The sequence below is a fragment of the Cyanistes caeruleus genome, chromosome 4 (genome assembly GCF_971803275.1).
Source record: "Cyanistes caeruleus chromosome 4, bCyaCae1.hap1.1, whole genome shotgun sequence".
Taxonomy (NCBI): Eukaryota; Metazoa; Chordata; class Aves; order Passeriformes; family Paridae; genus Cyanistes; species Cyanistes caeruleus.
In genome coordinates, this window is record NC_141704.1 from 76867663 (window position 1) to 76889829 (window position 22167).

The following is a 22167-nucleotide window of genomic DNA, read 5'->3' on the forward strand; positions in this document are numbered from 1 at the left end:
TTAACAAACTACAAGAATAAGAACACCAGAATAAACTTTCAGAAAACTCCCTTATCTTTCACATCTTAACTATTTCTCTGTACACATGACAACATAGAGACAAAGAACTTTAGGACTTTGGTGGTTAAAAACAGTCTTAATTCTTGCTACAGTCTTTTCATCAGTCTTTGTAGAGAAACAGAAGTCTCTTTCTGTTAACTTATGGAGTTTCTCACGAGAAAACTATTTTTTGTCATAGTTTTCTATTTCTCTAATGCCAGCTGCCCGGAAATCTGTCATTAGATCTTCTCCTCCCATTTCACATCTCTCCGAGGTGTGTATGGGTCACTGAGCTTAGGGATTTTATTTTTAAGGATAAGTCATTCAAAGGCAGAAGTCTTCTTCATCTGTCTCTGTGAGCCTTCCTGGAAAACAGTTTTCTCTTTGCCCCCCAAAGCTTCAAAATCTTCACTCAACTCAATTCCAGCAACTCACAGTATCACAAGTACTCTCTCTCTTTTGCTCAAAAGTTACACTTTGAATTTTTTATTCCTCTCAATACTCTTATCATGAATTAAAGGAGTCCTTTTATACTATTATTGTCCATCTCCATAGCTTTAACAGAAAGATATTTCAGCTGTAAAGCATCTCTTTATTCTCTCTTATTTAAACTTAACTCTTTTCTTCACTGTTTTTGGTGGTTCTATGATGTCTTCTCTATGTTGATTGTCTCTCTCTTTCTCTGTCTTTCTGAGAAAAGGAGTAATCTGTATGTTTATCCAGGTAGTAAAACAATTAAAAGCTTTAAGAAAACTGCAAGAGTTCATGGTGTTAAGTTTCAGTCTAGCAGCAAAAACTGAAAACCAAGTTCGGCTGACAAGCGCTGCTTCTCTTCCCCCTCCCTCCCCTCCACCCCGCGGCCTTGTCGGCCTGGAGAGAGGGGGGGAGGAGGCCAAGACAGAGCCTTGTTACCTCCTCAGAAGCCAGAAACTAAAGAGAATAAGAGAATTCTGTCTGTACTTCTTAAGGGGGTGTTTACAAGTTGAATTCACTTTTTAATGGTCAGATCTGCTGTCAATTCTTAGAAATGACTGATAATTGGTCAAGAGAAAAAACTCCCGTCAGCCACTAACAGCTTCAACTTCCCCTCTTTCTAAGCTGTCTTAAAGGTAAAGCTACTCCATAACATCCCTTCTTTTCTGTTTCCTATTTTCCCCACAATTTGTTGTGAAATTGCCAAGCCTATGCCCATTGCTGCCCCAACACCATGCCATCACTCTTCTGAAATGGCATTTTCCCCTCCTCTTTCCCTCTTCCTCCCCAGTGCTTCTTTCTACCACCTAGGCACAGTTGTTTTTGCAGCAAGGGTGTGATCTGAAGTGGGAAATTAATCTGTAATAAAAGGTAGGGTTTTGTTCCTTTGACAGGTTAGCTTTAATTAATAGAGCTACTGGTTTATTGCATAGCTATCTGAATGCTGGTCAGTCATGTTAGTTGGTGTGTCACAGGAGGAGGATTAAGGGACTAGGAGATGGTATCCCTTGGAAGAACTGGGAATTCATATTGACATACTATGTCATTAAGACATGACCTGTTTCCCTCACCTCCTGGAGAAGGCCATCGTTACTAAACTTTATTTTATTTTTCCACTATTCCTTTTAAAGGCTTCAATCCTTTAGAAAAAAAACCCAACCAAAAAAACAAAAACAAAAACAAAAGCAAAAAAAACCAAAACAAAACAAAAAAACCCCCAAACCCCCAAACAAACAAACAACAACAATGTGGGGGAAAAGAAGATGTGAAATGATACAGGGTTGGCTGTAGTCACAGTATCTTTAGAGAAGGTGTATAGACAGGTAGTGTTTCCACACTGAGTGTTGTTAACACCTCCTGCTCAGCTGGAATCCACTGGAATGACCAAACTTGATATTGCCATGTATTCGTCCCGTTCTTTTTCTAAATTGTGTCATTGCAGTTTGCACAATTGCAGCCCAATCTTATCCCAAGCTTGGAGTTACACCACAGATGATTTTGGAACTTGTACAAGGACTTTCTTTTTCATTCCTACTTATGATTTGTCCTGTATTTGAACTCAAATCACTGGGGCTACTGCACGAACCTGCCACCTAATCCATGCCTTGTGCTCTGAAGAATGTTCCACACTTGCAGAAAAAAAGGTTAGAGGAATGTAAAAAAAATCTGGGTGCACTACGGAACTGGAGAGATAAAACATCCTTTCTTTCTGACCATCTTGTCATTTTTTGTACTCAGCATCTTTGCAAAATGACTTTCATCAGAAGAAAAGCTGTTGGCTGGGATAAATGTTCCAGACAAAGGATCTGGTTGACTGATGGAGGTTGGTATTTAAGTGCTTGTGATGTTTTGCACTCAGTGTGAAATGTTTATTCTGATTCTGAAATGTAAAAAAGTTAGAGGAAAAGTTTGCTGAAGCTTTTTCTCAATCGCTTTTAACTTTTCTTTTGTGTCCTTGAATCCTTGCAGAGGACCAGGGCCACTCTGCAAGCTCCCTGTAGAGTTCTCATGGCTAAAGTACCCAAGTTCTTGCCACTACAATAACAAAAAGCTCAACATACAAATGTATTTCTTTCTCCTGTCACTGTTCATGGGGGTAGTTTAGAAATTAGTTCAGACACAACTGAAGACTAGGGACTAAATTTTGCAGATCATTTCCATTTTATATGTGCATTAAATATTCATCTCCATCTTGATGTGTGAAAGCAATGATGATATAGTGTGTCACTGCCTTCTCCTTAGCCATTGTGCTCCTCTCCTGTTGTTGTTTTGAAGTGGGCCCAGTCTGTTCTATCTCATTCTCTCTTCTACATTCCATTTTATTTACTGTCATTGGCAAGATCTGTGTTACTTATTGCTTGTTATTCCTTCTTTGGCCTCTACAATAATGGTTGTATACTGTCTTAGTTTCAAGGATCTATACAGATCCTTCATTAGCAGCTCTTTTATCTCTTTAATACTCTTTCCCAACACTGCTGTATACCTTTCTTTCCCTTTAAGCATTGTCTTATCATTTGCATTTCCATTATGTCAGACTGAAAGCATGTAATTCCCTTGTTTCTTAAATTTACACAGTATTTTCTACATCTGCTAATGTATTTGTACAGCTCAGTCATTCTAAATAGGTTTTTCTTGCATTCTCTGAAGTCTCATTAACAGAAAAATATTACATGCTGTATCCTCCTCTTATTATGACTGATCAATTATCTGTATCTAGTCAAGAGGTATTCCTTGGGATTCTCAAACTGTCTAAGTCGGCTTTTGATTTTTCACATGTGTGTATTCACACAGCATTCTTTATATTGGGGGGGAGGACCAGGGAGGGAAAGGTAATTTTTTTTTTTTAATCTGTCTAAACCACCCATTTCCCTAGAGGAACTAGGCCATTATATATCCCAAATAAAAAAAAAGGTAATGTATTGAACAGTGGTCTGAGGAAAGACACAGTGCTTGGAGCTCCCAATTTTCAGTTTCTCCAACTTCTGTAGGAGGTAATATTTGATCAGACAGTATTCATTCAGCCAGGTTTTGAAAATTACCTTATGTTTTTAGTAAGACATTTTTTGATAAACTCTTTGAACACTCTCTGCTTGAAAGTCAGAAAACCCCTGCAGTGCTGTTGCTGCCTGAGTGCTGTGGCAGCCTGCACAGTCTGCCCTCAGGTTGGATGAAGAAAGCAATGTGATCATTCACAGTTATTTTTTTTGATACTTCAAATGAAGTGGTGCAACGGAGAGAAAAATTAAATGAGGAGTGAAGGTGCTCTCTCAATAAATAAAGTTTAGTGTTTGTGATGTGGAGGTTCCAACTTTTACTTGATACATCATGTGAGTGTGTTTCTGTGACTTCTGTTTTAGCTCCTGCAACTTCCTTCCACGTATACTCAGAGTTCCTTCCTCTGGAGGGGTTTCACTGGATCATAGTGATTTCTTTGAATGATGTAAAGATGCTCAGACATCCTGGGAAGGGACAGAGAAAATGATTGACATTGTCATCCTCTTGCGAATGAGAAAGTAGAAAGTCTTGAGATAGAAGTCCATTGTCAACTCATCCTTCTGCATCCTTTACTTCTGAAGACATCTGCACAACTGTTCATCATTCTCATTCCATAGTTTGTAATAAACAGTTTTATTTTATGATGCAAGAGAGGAATCTCTCAGAGGTTTTCTACTTCAACTATTTTCTCTCCATTGACAGCAGAATGGCAAGAGTGCTGTTGAGAGAAATTTGTCTCTGTATGTCTCTTCTGCCATTCCTTCCAGCTTCTTTGAACACTCTTCTTCTGTAGAACACTTTTCTTCTGTAGCACCCTTTTTAGAGGTGCAGTTACTCTGGTCATGGGATTTACTACATTTTTTGGTTTGTAGATTATTTTTTATGCAACCTGTGGAAAGGAAAATACATGAAATTAAGTTTCTTCCATCTGCATACTTCTTTTTGAGACCCAAACCCACATGCACCCATGAAAATGCTTGAACTTGTGAAGTCTCATCTTCGTCTCCACAAGGTTTCCTTTGAAGGACATGAAAATATTTCAGGCAAGATTAGAAAAACAGGGCAATAGTTCACTACCTTTGATTTGACAGCCATAATCCCGTGGGATTAAGATAAAATCATATGATTTAATTTGGTTTTAAAATACAAATAAACAGCATTTAATGGATGCTAACAAGCTCATTTTCACAATACCTCAATGAGGAAAGCATGTTACCAAGCTGGGAAACTAAGGCAAAGGGATTTATCCACATCTTGAAAGACAGCTCTGATTCCAGCTCAGTCCTGGTGTGCTTGGCCAGAAGCAGACTCAGAGGCTGGGGTAGAAGGACCCTGCTCTTTGTGCTGCCAAGCCACAGGGTTTTTCATTAGTCAAGTGTACTAACAGCTGTGGGCTTCTGCAAAACACCTGTTGACAAAGTTGCCTTCATCTTTGTCCTCTGAACAAAGCACACTCTTCAAGCTCCACATCAAAATCAGCTTCCTTCACATACTGACATTCCCTTGCCAAAAGGGGTGGGATCCCCCTGGGCTTGGGGGCAGGAGCATGGGGTGACTGTTCCTCTGGCCACTGCTGCCCTTGTGTCTGTTGGCAGTGGTCCATGTGGACACAAGAGCCTGGATTTAGAATGAGGAGGTGTCTGGATGTAAGCTTTCAGTTGAGCTCTTGATTTCCCCTCCTGGTTTGTTTTTTTCACCAAAACTGTACTCGGGAGTGATGGAAAATTGAAAGGTTGCTCTGAGCAGTTTCATGTGCACCATGCAAACATGCCTGCACTTGAAAAACACTGATCACTTCAGAGTCAGCCTAAAAGCTTGTGCTGTTGGGATGAAATACGTGTATATAGAATTGCTGTGGAAATGTCTACACCAGGTCTGGAGCGAAGGCAGGGATTTTTTTATTTTCTTTGCAACTTATCCAGAATTTCTGATGGGAATACTTCACTGCTGAAGATCTTGCTTCCCTTGGGGGAAATGCAACCATTTAACTTCCATCTTCTTTCTATATATACTGAGGAACTGATGGTTTGATCCCATGGGAAGTCTGTATCTGTTCACAGTTAGATTTGTTAATTTCAGGAGGATTCTATTATCCAGGAAAAAAGGGGGGGTTGGGGGGGAAGGATTTGGCTTGGTTTATTGTTCTGCTGGTTCTTCCTGCCACTCCAAAAAAGATGTGCATTTCCAAATTTGATTTTAACTGGGGTGAAGGAAGGAGAAATCAAAGAAATTATTATCAGGTTGGGGTGAGGGTTAGGTTGGGACTGGTGGGAGAAATGGGCAAAGGGAATGTGAATTAGGAGGCAGTGGCTTTGGAATTGGATACAATCAATTACTTTAATTTATTGTTAGTTTTTCTGATTGCATGCAGTTGCATCTCTTTTTGCGTGCTTGGTCATAGGAAGCAGTGTGTTTTTAAGCAAAAATGAGAAGCCCCTGAGTTCTAGACACATAGAATGCAAATTTTAGTGACACTCATGGAGAAGAGGCACAGTACTGAAACAAAGGGAGGCAGATTATCAAGAAAGGAGGGCTTGATGCCATTTAGAAAGGGTCTGGATCCCATGATTTATCTAAAAATAACAAGTTCCCACTCTAGAAATGCAAATGTCTGCCCTGCATCTTATAGCTATGATGAATGAGTTTCACACTGTGGAAACATTCAGCTTGTTCTGGGGCACTTTGTCTCCATATGCTGTCTGCATGTTCCTGGCCTTTAATCACTCTGCCTTTGTTTTCTCAAAACTTAAATTAAAAGTACATTAGTGTTTATATGGTGTACAGCCAGGGTGTTTTTGTGTGCTTGTTTGTAGAGTGCTGGTTTTGCTTTTCACCAACAAACAAGGTGTATGAATGCAGTCCTCTTGAATGCATGGGATGAGGCAAATCATGAGGAACAGAAGCTGGCAACAGCAAAAGTGTAAATTTTGAGCTGCTAATGGAAAGTAGGACTCTGGTTTTGGGGCTATGGGAGAACCTGTGTTACACAGCAGGGAGCCCTCCTCTGACCTGCCAAGAGTATGCCTGTGTGCTTTCTGCTTTATTCATAGTGAGATCAAGCTGAAGTTTTCTTCTGAGGTAAGTTTGGGTTTAAAAAAAGCATGTCAGAGTCTTGCAGACCTGCTTCAGAACACAGTTCCCCCTCTCTAAAGGCTGTCATTACTGGGAGCTTCAGCACAGGCTGTGTCTTACTATTAGCAGCTTATTGTACATTTTAAACTTGGTATTAAGGGAAAGAATAGAGATCTATCCATCAAATATAATGGGAAACCAACTACTCTTGCCTTGATGATTTTTTGGGAGGAGTTCATCCCACCCACATAATATTTAATTTTCTGGATGTGTGTGTGTGAGCACACATGTAACTCTATTGCAAGTTTTAAAAGCTCTGTTTCTGACAGAAAAGTGGTCTAATTAATAGGAGTAGGAGACAAAATGCCAGCTTGCAGATTTGTTTCCTCAGCAGAAATCGGCTCCCCCCTTCCTGTTACACTGCTCCTTCTTGATCTGATGTAACAAGAAGAGAGAGTCAGCTGTGAATCAAGCGCCTTGTTCTCATTTCCTTGATCATTGGCATGGTTTGAGAGAGAGAAAGGAGGAGGGATTATTTGTGAGGTTATTAAAGAAACCTCAACCCTCAACTCCCCCTCCTCCTCTCCTTCAAGATGCACGGGCACTACCAGAATGTTCCATTATATCAATCTGACTTTTCTCATTAAATAGCATCCTCTTCCTCCCTACTCTGTGTTAGTTAAAAAGTGCAGTTTACATGTCAGTAAACAGCTAATTCCAAGCTTTGATGAGTGGATTGCCAGTTAGCAATACCATTTAAAATGCATTGGTTTTTGCAGTCAGCAAGATGTTTAATGGGTTCAGAAATTAAAGGCTAATTGCAGTTGACTGAATGTGTATTTCTAAGCCCATGGTTACCATTGTTGGAGTATTTACCAGTTTGGAAAATTTTCTCTTTGAATAAATCTGTTAATTCTTTATTGCTGCCCTATCCTGGAGAGCAGCCACATTGAGAGTTCAGTCACTCACACTGACAAGCTGGGGTGGGGTTTTTTGATGCAACTTTAATAATCGTCTGTCGTCACATTTCTGTGAGATGGTTTTGCTTGGAGGATTGAACAAATTTGTTCATGTAACATTCAGGTTGTATATGATCCCTTGTGAAAGAAAATGGCATGTTGGTATTCTCATTACGATACCAAGGAGACAAGGAACTTGACTGTCTTTGGAGAATAAGCCAGAAATACAAGGGCAGAATTAGAAGCAGAAAAAGTTTAGCATTGTCCACTGCAGTATGTAAAAATGCTGATGTGCAGAAGAACTTGTGAATGCTTCTAAACCGGATTTTTAATACCAATAATATTAGTGGAAGCCTTTCCTGGAGAATGTGGCAGGTTAGAAAATCAAAAGCCATTTTGCACTTTATTAGAAAGACTGTTTCAGTATTTCCTGGCATGTGCTTTCCTTCTAATTAATGTCATACACAGAAGGGGTAATCATTCAGCCATCTTTCCAGCTTTAAAACAGTCAAAGATTAAAAACAAACAATTACACAATGTAATTAGTTGAAGGGATTTTGAGGGGCATGTCTGGGTGTGGTGGTGGTGTTGTGTGTTGTTCCCCTCTTCTGTTTCAGGCAGTGTTTGTCATTCTTTGGCAGGAGTGACTAATTTATTGTCTGACTATCCTATCTGGATTCATACAGGGTGGCTTTCAGTCCCTCCCCCTGCTGCCAAAACTCCTCTGATGTGCTGTGTTTGGGAGGGGAAGGAGCAGGGGGAAAGGGAGAAGGTTATGTGTTTCTGACCTGCTTTACAGCTTTTCAAGTGAAGTAAATGAATGCACACACGAGCTTCCCCTCTGCTGTGCTGATTGGATCCTTGTGTCGATTAAATATTTCACACTGATAGAGGGATGCTGAAAGCATTCAGCTGGTAATGCAAGTATGTACATCAGTGATACAATAACTGACTCTCAGGTTAAAGTCAAACAAAACCGCCAGTTTGCTGCAGTTTTGATTAGAATGAGTTTCACTTTGAATTGAAATCCTTGAGCCTGATGCAGCAATGCCTAATTAACTGAGATCTGATAGAGACAAAGAAATACATTCTTACTTCTAATGACAGACAGGCAGGAAGTTGTCAAAAAAAAAAAAAAAAAAAAAAGAGAAAGAAAAGGAATAAGGAAAAGAAAAAGAAAATTAAAAAGAAAATGAAAAAGAAAAAGAATAAGAAAAAGAAAAAGAATAAGGAAAAGAAAAAGGAGAAGAAACGAACAGACAAAAGAAGCCGTAAAAAAACCCCAGCCAACTAATGCTGAGATTGTACTTCAGCACACATAAACCTTCCTGCCCGTGTTTCACACTCATCTTCCTTTGGTTGACAGTCCGCCCCTGGAAAGGCTGTTTCAATTGAGTCCCAGATTTTCTTCAGCTATTTTTTAGTTCTTCTTAAAAAAACTACCACTCAAGTTGTACCTAGTCGGGCAGTCACTACCTCCTTGATATTAATCATGCTTTTGGGGGCTGCCTTTAGGAAGGGGCAGGGGGACGGGAGCAGTGTACTGGTGAGGAGGAAGGCTGCCTGCCCCCAGGTACCTCACCTCGGTCTGTGCCATGGTGGCCTCACCCTGGGGGTCATTAAAAATACTTCTATTGAGCAATTTCTTCTCCCTCCCATCCGTTCTCCCCATCCCTGCCCCTGCCCAAGCTGGGAGAGCCGCAGGGAGAGCATTTGCAGCAAACTGACAGGTTTGCATTTATCAAGCAACTGGCAGAAGGAACTACCCCAACCTTCTCTAAAACCCTCCTCCTTTTCCTCCTCTTCCTCCTCCTCCTCCTTTTCCTCCCCTTCCTCCTCTTCCTCCTCTTCCACCTCCTCCTCCTCTTCCTCCTCCTCCCCCTCTTCCTGCTCTTCCACCCCCTCCTCCTCCCCCTCGGTTGCTCATCTTCAACACCTTTACATGAAATACAGCATTTTTGGAAACTGCGGATAAAACCTTTCCATGTGACAGTCTTCATCTTTCACTGTATGAGAACCAGTTTTAATGTCTTCTCTTTGGGCACAGGTAACCTGGTGCCCGAGGCCTGTATGCAAAAGGAGGTATTTTTTTTTACAGGAATCCAGGGATAAAATACAGACTACAAAGCCTTTTGCCTACATAAGCATCCACCAAACTCCTCTGGGGGCCTGTATGTACATGTGTGCTTGGCTGAAGCCCTGCTCATTTCTTTGTTTCAGTGTGTGAAGTTATGATGGTTGGCTCAGGAAATAAGGTTCAGATCAGGCAGGATCAGCTGTGTATTTAAGCAGCAACTTGGAAATATAGGAGAAATACATGGAAATTCATAGGATTGAACCAAAATCCTAAAACAATGTACTAAAGTGCCATAGCTAATGACTGTGTTTACAGTGTGTTTGTATGTTGTCACTCTCTGAATATTAAATATTCTGTTGTTCAAGAGAATTTTATTGTGACTATTGGGTAAATGAAGAGAGGACATGGCTCTCATTGCTGGAGAACTCTGTTCAGCTGGTTTGCATGCATGGCATTAGATTTGTGCAGAATGTTACATTATTAATTGACAAAGACATAATTTTGGTTTGAAAGTGGATTGCCAGTGTCCTGCAAGCTAAAAAAACTCTCAGAGTTATGTCAAATGTTTTCTCATAGCTGTGGGGCCACTAAGGAAAAAACTGGTATTGCTCTGTAAACAGCTGCAGTTTTTCACAACCAAACTGCTTTGTCAGAACATCATTCTGGAAAGATTAATGGACTGAGGTCTCTATCTACTGTGTGTAGGTGTTAAAATATAAATGTGATGGGCAGTGAATTTTAGGTTCTTTTTAAACAGATCTCATATTTTACTAGGAAAACATGGAGGTTTGCTGAAAGGGGTGTGTGTTTTAAATCACTGCTATGGCAGAGAGCAGCCAGGAGCTGAGAATTCCTCCCTTGTAGAGCATGACCATGCTCTTATTTGAGATGCATGTATGAAGTACTGTTGACATCAGATCAGTAATGGTTTGAAGACATGATGTAAACTGCAGCAGAGTGACAATGAAGGAGCCAAAGCCTTGCACCAGAAACAGTGCTGCGTATTTGAAGCCTGGCTGGAGCCTGCTTGTGTGCATACATGTGCCCCATTCCTTAGTGTGTGGATCTCAACAGAACAGCCACCTGCAAATACTTTCTCCCTTTGCTCTTTCCCTTGCTTTATCCACTAAACAGAATGATTTGTGGTTTCTGATAGCAGAAGTAGCATTTGAGTAATCAAATTTGAGGCTAACACTGTTGGACTGCCACCTTCTTACCTGCAAACTTTTACAACAACAGACCTCACAAGAAAGGAGGGGACAGGGAGAAGGCTTACATGCACTAATAAATAGGAAGGCCAGAGTTATTTTGATACATACGGAAAAAAAATATTAACTCTGCTTTAAATAGTTGAGACCATGCCATGTACATGATGGGAAATCATAAACAAGTGGCAGATTTCCAGCACATTGTGGCGTGTTTGTGTGTGACCAGCATACATATTTCAAACTCTGGACTGCCTGTGGCATCCTGCAGTGAAAATGAAAGTCGTGTTGCTATTGAAAAGGTGCTGTTTCAAAATTGGTGTATTGTGTGTGCTATTATGCTGTGGATGAGAAGCAGAGACCTGCTTTCCAGCATTTAAAGCCAATATTTTTTTTTCTTCTTTTCCTCTCTTTTGGCTCTTCCATTGTATCAGCACATGTTTTCTGCTGCAGTGTCCAAAGCTTGCTTAGTGTCTTATTGTTCATTATTCCAAAAGTATCTGATAATATGTTATGCTGACTGATTCTCAAAATGCAGATTTTCTTTCTCTTTAAAAAACTAAGATTATTATTTTAATTAATCTGGCAGAAATAGAATACAGCAGATGTAGGTTTTGTTGAGGATTATTTTAATCTTTCATATCATAATCTTTGTTTCTGTCAACACTCCTTTACCAACATCTTCTCAGGGTTAAAAAGTAAAAATGGCTGTTACAAAGAAAAAAACACAAAGAGATGAGAATAACTCATTTCTTAATTAACACAGTTTGATTAAAGAGGCTATTTTTAAAGTTTGATAGGTACATTTTAGAAAATTAATGAAAGATTAATTATAAAGAAGATATGCTGTTGCTGCTTTTCCCCTAAAAAAGACGGCTTTTGTGTACCTCTATTTTGAAAGCTAATCTTGAGCACTTGATCCTTTGTCTATATTCCCATATTTAGTTTCTAAAATTTTCAGTTATTTAAATAAATTTAGTATAACACTGTACCTTCAGGAGGTGACAGACATGGGCCAATTGGTCTTTGCAAGCCTATCCCAAGGACATAATGTTTTCCCTGAATTTACTTAGAAAAACAACAAAACCTATATTCAAATGAAAGTTTTCCAATTTCACAAGCATTTCATGTTTATTACAGCTTAGACTGAAACAAGCAGTAATCTTTATTTCCTTAGCTCTTTGGGTTGCATACACATTAACAGACAGGATTGTGAGGTTATTAAGAAAAATGTTAACATGCATCAAACTGACTCACTGTTAATGCTTGTAGGGGGAAAGGATGGATGGTAGTTTAAGTAGTGATATTTTTTTGTTTGTTTACAGAATTTCTGTTTTTGTACTTCTCGGCTAATTTGCTCCTTTGAAACAAGACAAAAAGCAAATAGTTTCTATTGAAGTTAGTCAAGAAAGTTAAAATCTACTTCTACTTAATTTACTTGTTCTTTCCACTGACCTACCAAGGATTGTCTATCTTTTGGAGTCAAGTGTTACTTGCTTAGATGTTTTCTGTTGCTGAACTGTCTGAGGAAGAAGTAAAGCTGTACCAATACTACTAGAATATTACTTATTAAAACTTGAAGTGAAAATATGAAATCAGAGTAATGCTGAGTGTTTCTGTAAGAAATTTTTCATTCAGTAACCCACACATTCATGTCTGAGGACAAATATTAAAAGACACTTCATCAGTACAGTGATCTATCAGGAATAGCAAATGCTCCTAGGATCACAAAAGAATCCCTACCCAATGCTACCAATGTCATCAGCAAACCTCTGGTAATTTGCAGCAGAGCTAGGATTTCCTTCCTGGACTAACTGCAGTTAGGCAATGGATTTCTAGCACTGTAACCAAGTACAGCATTTTCAGACAGTCTGTGAGCTTGTATTTTTCGCAGGACATAAAGCAAAAGTACAACCACAGGGCTGAACTCTTAGTCTGAGAGCTTTATGTCACTGTAGAGGTTAATTAGGTGCTTTGCAAGGAAATATTCTGTAGAGCAGAAGAGGAGGTGGTCAGCTCTTCCACATGCTGTCCCAATTCTCTTTGGCATCTGCAGCACCATACCACAGGGCATGAAATCAGTGCAAGGAACACCAGTGGAAAACTGCTACAACAAACCAGAAAAACAGGGTTTTATGCAATTTTTCATAAGCACTTTCACCCCCTACATAAAACACATAGCTAATGTTCTTGTCTTTCACTTGAGCACTCCTAAACTGTCAGGTATATTTCTGTTTTGAAGAGAAAGCTCTTTTCTCTTCAAAACTTCTATGACACACAACAGCATAAAGAATAAGGAGAATATTGCCTATGCTTCCTTGGGATGATTGTCAGGGTAATGGAGAATAAAAGGTAAAGACAAAAATGAAGAAAGCTCAAAACAATTTATACAAAGTTACAATTACTAAAGTAATGCTGACATTAGAATCACAGAACCACAGATTCAATAAGGTTGGAAAAGACCTCAAAGATCAAGGAGTCCAACCTTTGACCAAAAAGAAGTAATTTTTGTATATTAAAACCTGAAGCAAATATCTCTGATAAAGTGTGTGCTTGTGAGGTAGAGCATATGCTTGTGATATCATATAAACACAAAAACTACAGTTCCTGGAGCAAACATATTTGTCCACTAAGCTTTTCCAGTCTTAAAGTGTATGATGGGTTTAAAGGTAAGAAGGGATGTATTTTCCTAGAAGTCACTTAAGTTTTGTGCTATTTGATGCCCAGTAGTAAGGTTTTCAGCCTTGATTCTGGAAAGAACTAAGCATGTCTGTAACCTTATACATGCACACTCTTCTATACACACATTGTATTTTAAACAAAATTGACAACAAAACTCTTAATGGGCTTTAACAGTAGAACAGCAGTTTTCCAAAGGCTGTACATGACATGTAATTGCATTGGAGTCCAAAGTTATGGTCAGTGTACAAAGTTAAACATGGACAGAACTGTTTGCAGGATTAAGTGCCCTTGATGTCAACTCTAGTAAAAATGTTTAATAATTAAAGATATCAAAAGAGGCTTGAATCAGCATATTTTTTCCACATATACCTAACTTGCCTAAATGGCATTAATAGGAAAATCTCCCAAGATTACTCAAAGTGCAACAACTTTACAGAAGTTTTTTTTTCCTTTTCAAAAGTGAGCATTTTATGTACACACTATTATTCACCATTTGCATCTTCACAGTACCTGCAGAAATCTCAAATACAAATCTTGTCAGAGATCCTATAACAAGGTCATAATCAAAATATTCCTATTACAGAGATGGAATAGCTACTCTGTAGCAATATAAAAGAAAAACTTAAGAAAAACAGAGTACTTCAGGTTAAATACTATGGAGAAAAGTTAGCTTTGATGATGTGAGAAATGACACTCACTTTTAAAATGTCGAAGGTTTATTAAACCATGACAAAATACAACAAAAAGACTGAATAAGGAGAAAAAGCAGTGCTGGGTTTATAAAACTAAACCAGCATGTGCTCATCTACCAAATGGATGCACTGCCTTTTATACCCCTAGTCCCACCCAAAATCTTGTCACTCAATTCCTTCTTTGCTGTCTATTGGTGGAGATCACTTTCTTACATCTTGATCGGAGGTCAGGTGCTGCAATAGGAACAAACCTGAGCTCTCCCAAATTCCCCAGCTATCAGGGCTGTCCAGTGACAACAATAGGAGGGGAAAGAGGACCGTGGGGAGAATATATAACATAATAATATAACATATATAATATAATATAATATAATATAATATAATATAATATAATATAATATGATATGATATGATATGATATGATATGATATGATATGATATAATATAATATAATATAATATAATATAATATAATATAATATAATATAATATAATATAATATAATATAATATAATATAATATAATATAATATAATATAATATAATACAACATAACATAACATAACACAACATAACATAACACAACATAACATAACATAACATAACACAACATAACATAACATAACACAACATAATATATAATATAATTATATACATAATATATTGAATTAATAATAATATGTTCATAATATGTATAATAACATAATAATATACTACAATAATAACTACACATTAATAAAACTTCTTTCAACATACACCTAATATTCATCCCTTAACTGTGAGAGCCAACCATTGTATTGCTCATCTATAACGATGATGATGATGATGATGATGACAATATAATAATAGTAATATTTATTCTTCTAATTACCAACACTGAAAAAATAGTGGAATTTTGTGAGGAAGAGAAAACTTTAAAGGGAAAGCAGTAAATTGACTCCAAAGCCAGTCCTGGTGAAAGAACACAGGAAGTCGCCAAGCACTGGGGTGCAGTGGGCATGTGGAATGGGTATTCAGACCAGTGGAAGAGAAAGTTGAAAATAACATTCTTTAAGCCTTTTATTATGAATTGAAGCTGAAGTGTTACCTAGACTTATATCACGATCATTTATACTAGGATATTAGTTCGAGGCACAGCCCAAAAAGAAGAAAATCCAACCCAAAAACCCACCTTTGGAAGCTCAGAGCGCAACCCACGAGTTCCCGAGCAAAGAGGGGGAACCCAGCCCCTCCCCTGCCAGGAATAAAACCGTAAACCCCACCAAAAGAAATAACCCCAAATCCGTGCTGCCTGGGGCCGTGGGGCCGTGTTCGTCTGCAGCCCTGCGGTGACGGTGCCGCTTCTTTCTCCCCCTCTCCCGGCAGAAGCTGGCGGTGCTGGTGGGCAGCGGCGCCGGCGGCAGAGCCAAGCCCGGCGTTGTCCCGGCGCTCCTCAAGGCTGCGGGCGGCGGAAGCCCCGGCGGCAGCCCCGGGCACAGCCTGCCCATCCCCGCGCTGCCGGCCCGGGCGCCCATCGCGATGGTCACGGCGACCCTGCACGGCGGGATGGGTGCGGAGCCACCGCAGAGCGCGCCCGTCAATCTGCAGACCTCGGCCAAGGTTGTGGGTGCCCGCCGGCCGCCGGAGCTCGGCTCCAGCGCCCAGGTACGGCCGGGCCGGGGCCGGGAGGGAGGGAGGGAGGGAGAGAGGGAAGGCTGGGGGCCTGAAGGGAAGGAGGCAGGGAGGGATGGGGCCGGGAGGGAGGAATGGGGCCCGGGAGGGAGGGATGAGGGCCGGGCGGGAGCGGGGCGGCGCTGAGGGCTCTGGGCGGACGGGGCGAGGGTGGGTGAGCGCTGGGCGGGCGGTGTGAGGGGCTCCGGGCCTGGGGAGGTGCCGGCGGGGCGGGGGGAGACCTGACCCTCCATCCCACTACTCTCGGGGTGCAGGAGCAAGGAGAGATCTGTCCCCCTATCCCGGAGCCATCGGGGTGCGGTGCTCGCCCCGCCGGCCTGCAAGGGGAGGGCATCCTGCTCTGATGATTAGCGCTGGGCGTTTGGGAGCCTCATGTTGCTCGTCCTCAGTTGCCCCACCTTCTATCGCCGCTTCTCTGATTCTGGAGCAGTTCTTAAAGCTCACAAAGTTTGCGCTGAGAAATGCTTGCGGGGCGGGGGAGCTCCCGGCTGTGCTGGCGGTGCTGGAACCTGCTCTCGCTTAGGCACAGCCGAGCTGGCAGGTGTTGCCTCCAGGTCCAGGTGCATAACATGTTTAATGTTTATGTTAATGTTCACGGTAAATAAAATATTAAATAAACGGACTTAGTGAAAGCAGATCAGAAGGGGAAGGGGTGCTGTTTGTTTGGTGCACAGTATGTTTTGTGCAGTCCATTAGCACAGAAGATTTGACTCCAGTCAAAAGAGAGGGAAGTTGGAATGTGAAGAAAAGTGACAAAACCTTTCCAAAACTTTGTAGAAGAGGGTGTAATGTATAAATGCTCACATGGATTTCTTTTCTGCTTTCTGCACATAGGGGCTGTGTTAGTCTAGGGGGGTTTTTGTACTCTGATTCCCCTTCACAGGCTCAGGATATGAATCTCTAATAATCAGGAAAGGAGAACCTGGTACGGATAAAGCCAACAGGCAAAACCTGTTGATTTTCTTACCTGAAGATTTCTGTAAGTCAAGGTTATGTTGGAATGCGTGAGGCTTTTTAACACCCAGGAAGCCCCTTCCTAAACACCATATGGGGCATGGCCATCACCTACTGCATCCACTGACAAATGGAAAGCACATTCAGCTACTTTGGAAACCAAATTGTCCTGTCATTTTTCCTGGAGAATCAGTGTTCTGTTTAGATGTTACACTAAAGTATCTGTCTGGGGAATTGGATTTTGAATATCCATTTTGTATTTCATGCTGGGTAATTTCCTTTTTAGAAGGTATTGTTTATGCTTTATTGAAAATATACTTGATGGTATTCTATTAGATATTTCTTAGAATTCTGGAAAATAACTATAAGAATGATAATAATATGAAAGATAAAAGTTTCAATATTACAATGGTCTATCATTTTGTGAAGGACTGTCTTTTACTGTCACTGTCAAGAGCCATTGGAAGAAAAGAATCAAAGCAATGAGGGAAGAAGCTTGAAATATAATTTAATATGTTTAGACCAAATAGTGAAGCAGCACTCCCAGGTGCTGGAGAACAATGTGAGTTATAACATTTGGCTGCAAACTTTCAATTTCTTCAAGTGTTGTTGGAGGAAGAATTTCTAACATGCTGTGGTGTTGAATAATCCATCCTCCTTCCTATTTATCCTTTCAAAAGGGCAAATGGGTCCCAATCCCACCTTCCACATCCCCAAGCATGATGGGCTCAGTGATGTATTGCAGCCTGCTGGAGCCAAGCACTGATGCTCATGCAGGGTTCTATTTTATATTCTCTAAAACCTGAAACAGTGTTTGTCCTGGCATTGCAACTTTTCTTTGCAAGGAGCAGCTTCATTTCAAGCAGAGGCTTGTTGTTGTTGGAGTAGCATGGGAATGCTGATCAGCATTTGGGGTTTGCCTTGGTTTTGCTAAAGGAAAATATTTTTATTTAGAGATGTCTTCACATTGCAAGTTTCCAATAACTGTCATTTTGTGATTTAGTATCTCTGATTATGTCTGTAATTGATGAAGGAAGAAACTGAGGAATGGCAAAACCATTTTCTTTCTAAACCAGAGGACTTTAGTAGTTTTATCTTTTTGAGAATAGTCAGTGAGCATGGATAGAAACAGTAAGAAATATTGTATTACAAAAATAAAAAATGCAAGCTGATCATTGGTCCTAACTGTCATCAAGCTTTAGTGCTGGACTGCGTGTTAATTATCACTCCTCTGCCCAAATTAAACTTGCTTTGCAAGATTTATTTTTCTGGGGAAAAAAAATCTATTCTTGTTCATGCTCAGTATTCTTGATTGTTTCTGGAGTGTTAATCATGAATCAATAATAGTAACACCTTAGCTACAAGCACTCCACTACTTTTTCCCTCCACTACTGTTGGAGGGAAATTTAATTATTAGTAAACATTTACTATGTCTTCTTTTTGGGTTCTTTTGTAGTGTTGTTGCTGCTCAGTGAAGTTGTTTAGGTTGGTTTTTTTTCATACAGAAGTGTATGTAGTCTGTAAGATGGAGGATAATAGATCTCTTCAAACTGGGCTAAAATGGCAAGATGACAGTTGTAAATGAGATTACTGGTGTAGTGTAGCCTTTTCCTCTGCATCTGCAAAGTGAGGGAAAGAGCGAGGGCTTGAAATATAATGTCATGAGTGTCTGAACAGTGGTTTCTGCTTGCAAGTATTTAGAGGATCAGAATGTGTATATGGTCATCTCATGTGGTATCTAGCAAGAAGAATGAAATGCTAAATGAAACTCAGCAGAAAAAAATTATAGGGTATCAAATACTATCTAAATACAGAACTTGCAAATAGAATTAAATGTAAGTTTGTTACAAAAATTTCATTTGGGCAGCTGCGAGTCAGTGCTTTCATTTTAGTCTGTTTACCCAGATTTTTAAAGTGATTTTGAAATCTTGTTGACTTAATGGAAGCCATATTGGAAAAAGTATCTAAGCAAATAAATGCATAACAGATGCTAAAGGATTGTTTGTATACATATCACATGGTTCATTAGAAGCTGGATATATTGTGAGATTAAAAAGGATTGAAGTGTGTAAGCATTGTAAATGGTGAGCTGCAGGAATCAGCGCTGGGTCTACACTATTCCCTGGCAGCCTTTCAGTGTCAGCCCCATGTGTGAAGACATGACTGATGGAGCTACACTGATGCAAGTGTACAGACAGGGATATCATGAGTGGAGCTCTTGCTCCCACTTCAAGACATTAAGCTTAGAGCTTCATTTGGATAATCTGGAGCAAATTATGTTGGCTAAAGCAGAATTTTGCTGGCATAAGCTGAATTTTTCTGGCATATGGTTTATACATGATAGGTATGCTGTGCCTTCAGAGAATTTCTAGTGCTGCTGTGTAGAGAGAATGCCCTAGAGCTATTGGGGAGTCAATGGTATGCCTGTACCTACAACATACTTTGGTATAAAGAGATTTTGATATAAGCCTCTCAAATTTTATTTTTATTGTAATGATATTTATGTGGTAGTTACCCTTTCCTATCCTCACCACCATTTCCTGACTGAAAACAGGAAAGGTCTGAGGTTGCTTTGCTGAAGGACAAAGTTCCATCTGCTGTGCTGGAACAATGTAGCTTGTAAAGACAATGCCCCTCTGCTGTCTCCTCATTCTCTTCTAACTAGCAAATGTGTGGGCCAGCCGTCATTCCAGGGTCTGGTTTGGGGAAATCAGAAAGCCTTTTGCTTGTTGGAAAGACAGTTGGATCAGGCAGCATTGGAAGCACAAGCAGAGAGGAGGAACACTGCTGTCAGACCCCTTGGCTGCCTTTCAGGATCTGTAGTGAAAGACAGAAGTGCTAGAAGGACATGTCAGTACTGAGCCATGGAGCACCAGGACACGCACACAGAATGTCTGAAACTCACTGGGATCTCTGTCTGCTGTTACTCTGTGCAACTCTTACAGAACACCTTAGCAAGGCCCTGGCTCCCTGCCCATCCTGCCTCCACAAACAGCATCAAACCTACCTCCTGTACTTCCCTTACCACACATGTATTTCCCTGGGTCAGCTAGAGAAAATTTGGAAGCTTCCCCATGCACACGTCCTCTTGCATCCTGGGGCTTTTGTATACAGAGGGGTCCTTTCAAAGCAAAATACAGTATGAGGATTTATGGTGCTATAAATTCCTGGCAAGATAATAAACTCTTGTCCACAAATGCTTCATTAACTCCACAGCTCACAGAACTACTTGTGTCCCTGTTTAGACTGAGCAGACAACACGGGCATCCATTTGTTTTTCAGGAAAAGTGGCTTTTATACATGTAGGAGGATGCTCATATATACCTGTTAGTTATCTGTATAGTCAATTTACCAGAAAAAAAAGCATCCTGGAACTTCAGGGACATACTTTTGCCTATGATGGTAATTTCTCTGAATAATATATTTGTAGAATGATTCATTACCTTTCTCTTTACCATCCTACTTTATGTGCTTCACTGTGCTCTTTGTAAAAGTACTCTTTCTGTAACTGGAAATCCGCCTGTGTGTGTGACTAAGTCTTTTTGGTTTTTATTTATTATTTGTATCGCAGCAGTACTTACAGGTTTTATTTATAGAGGTATTTACCTGTATTGGTTATGTGGCTATATTTAGATTTTTTTTTCCTAGAATCCATGTTACTACAGTGCCTGAAAACATGCCAATAGTAAATTTATCCTCACAATATGGAGTTAGTATGACTGAGGTGTTATTATTCCATGTTTTACTGTGGGAAAACTGAACTTCTCCAGATGAAGCACACAAGGGCTGCCTTAGGTAGGATCCCTGTACTGGCAGCCACACTACAGGCCTTTTTGGTAATTTTGAGAATGCCTCAGTGTCTATGCTGCACATGGCATCCTTGGCGATGAGAACTGTTCAGCAAGTCCTTGGATCATGCTACGGCCCCCTTAGCCTTTGCTGTATCTCTTTGTGCCTCTGCCTCATACCTCTTCCTCATCCATGTGCGGAAATGCAGGTGGAAATGATAACTAGTGAGCACAAGTAAGGACAAAAGAAAGATCTGGAGGCTCCACACAGATCTTGGAGAGGGGGAAAAATTAAAAAAAAAAAAAAAAAAAGGGATTATGACAGCCTTGGTCATGTTGGCAATCTCCAGAGCACCAGCATCTCGCTGGCATCAGAGATGTACCAGGTTGTCTGTGATGCCAAAAATCATTGTGTTTCTGGAGTCCATTGCTCCTGCTCTTACTGTGTGTTACAACTGGTGTTCAGTTGTATTTTTCTTCAGATCTGCGTTGGTCAGTGATGGCTGATGAATTTCAAGATATTGAAGAGATTTGTTGAGAGCTTACTTGAGCTTTGTTTTATTGGTCACTATATTGGTTTCTGGGTGACTGTCTTGGGGGAGCAGAGCAATGATTGCTCTGTGTGGGTAACAGTTCCTATTGACTTTCTCTAAATTGTTCTGGTTTTTATAGTTAACTCAAATGTGAAACAGAGGCTGGGCTTCCTGCTGGGGCCTAATTAGGGCTCTGAGCTTTCTGTTTTTGCTGGTCTATGAAAGCAACCTGATGTGGTAACAGTGTTCTGTTCAAAATAGCAACAGAGAAAACTCCACAGAAAGCCTGTGGTGTGGAGATTTTGAACAGATAAAAGTACTGACTATGCCATCGTGGCCAGTTTCATACACCAGAGTTGTTCTAAACAGAGGAATTGTGAAGTATGGTCCTATTAGAGTGTACCTTCAGGAATATGTGAAAATGTAGAATAGGAGAGGTGACCTGGCCAAATTAAATTAAGAATAATAATAAAGAAAAGCACTCAGAGAGAAGAAACCCCAAGGATTCACCACTCCACTCACCATCCCGTGGTCAATTCTCGCCATTGGGGCTTAAGTTTTAACTCTACCATTAGAATGTTGTAGAGAGAATGGTAATTTTAGGAAATGGGTTATAGAGTGTGTGTGACACATTCTGCTTATATCTGCACCCTCTTAGTTGCAAGTTTATTAAGGGAGATTAATGAATTTACTCCATATTTAAAATGGGCATCTAAGAGCAGGATTTGGCCTTACTACTCTGATATATACAGCCTAAAAGCACTTTAAAATTAGTATTTCTTGCTAAATAGCATAAAATTACATCCTTTCAGGTTAATTAAACCATTTCTCAATTCCTGGTTGCTGTTGATGGTATATTTAAATGTCAGATTCACAATAAGCACTTATGCTGCTCGATGATAAATGGCTTCCTTTTAAATATCCCATATATATGTATATGGTCAATCCATCTAAAGCATGTGGATTTCTGCTCTGCTCAATCTGCATTTCCATTTGGTCTACATTAGGGTTCAGACACCCAAAGACTGC

At 40.1% G+C, this 22167-nt stretch overlaps 1 protein-coding gene and 1 long non-coding RNA gene across 5 annotated transcripts in view; one reads left to right on the forward strand and one right to left on the reverse strand.

Moving 5' to 3' along the window:
• The window catches only part of PHF21B (PHD finger protein 21B), a 180852-nt gene that overhangs the window by 88863 nt on the left and 69822 nt on the right, over positions 1–22167 (forward strand). Inside the window, exon 3 of one of the 4 annotated variants that reach the window (XM_086885376.1) lies at positions 15558–15836. The exons of the other annotated variants lie outside the window; for them this stretch is intronic. Coding sequence (XP_086741502.1) covers positions 15558–15836 — 279 coding nt within the window. The remainder of the gene's footprint in view (positions 1–15557; positions 15837–22167) is intronic. 4 annotated transcript variants of the gene reach the window in all.
• LOC147653791 (uncharacterized) lies at positions 3090–4853 on the reverse strand. The gene is made up of 2 exons (XR_015285777.1): positions 4702–4853; positions 3090–4396 (listed from the first exon to the last, which is right to left on the reverse strand). It is a non-coding gene; the product is annotated as an uncharacterized LOC147653791 (long non-coding RNA).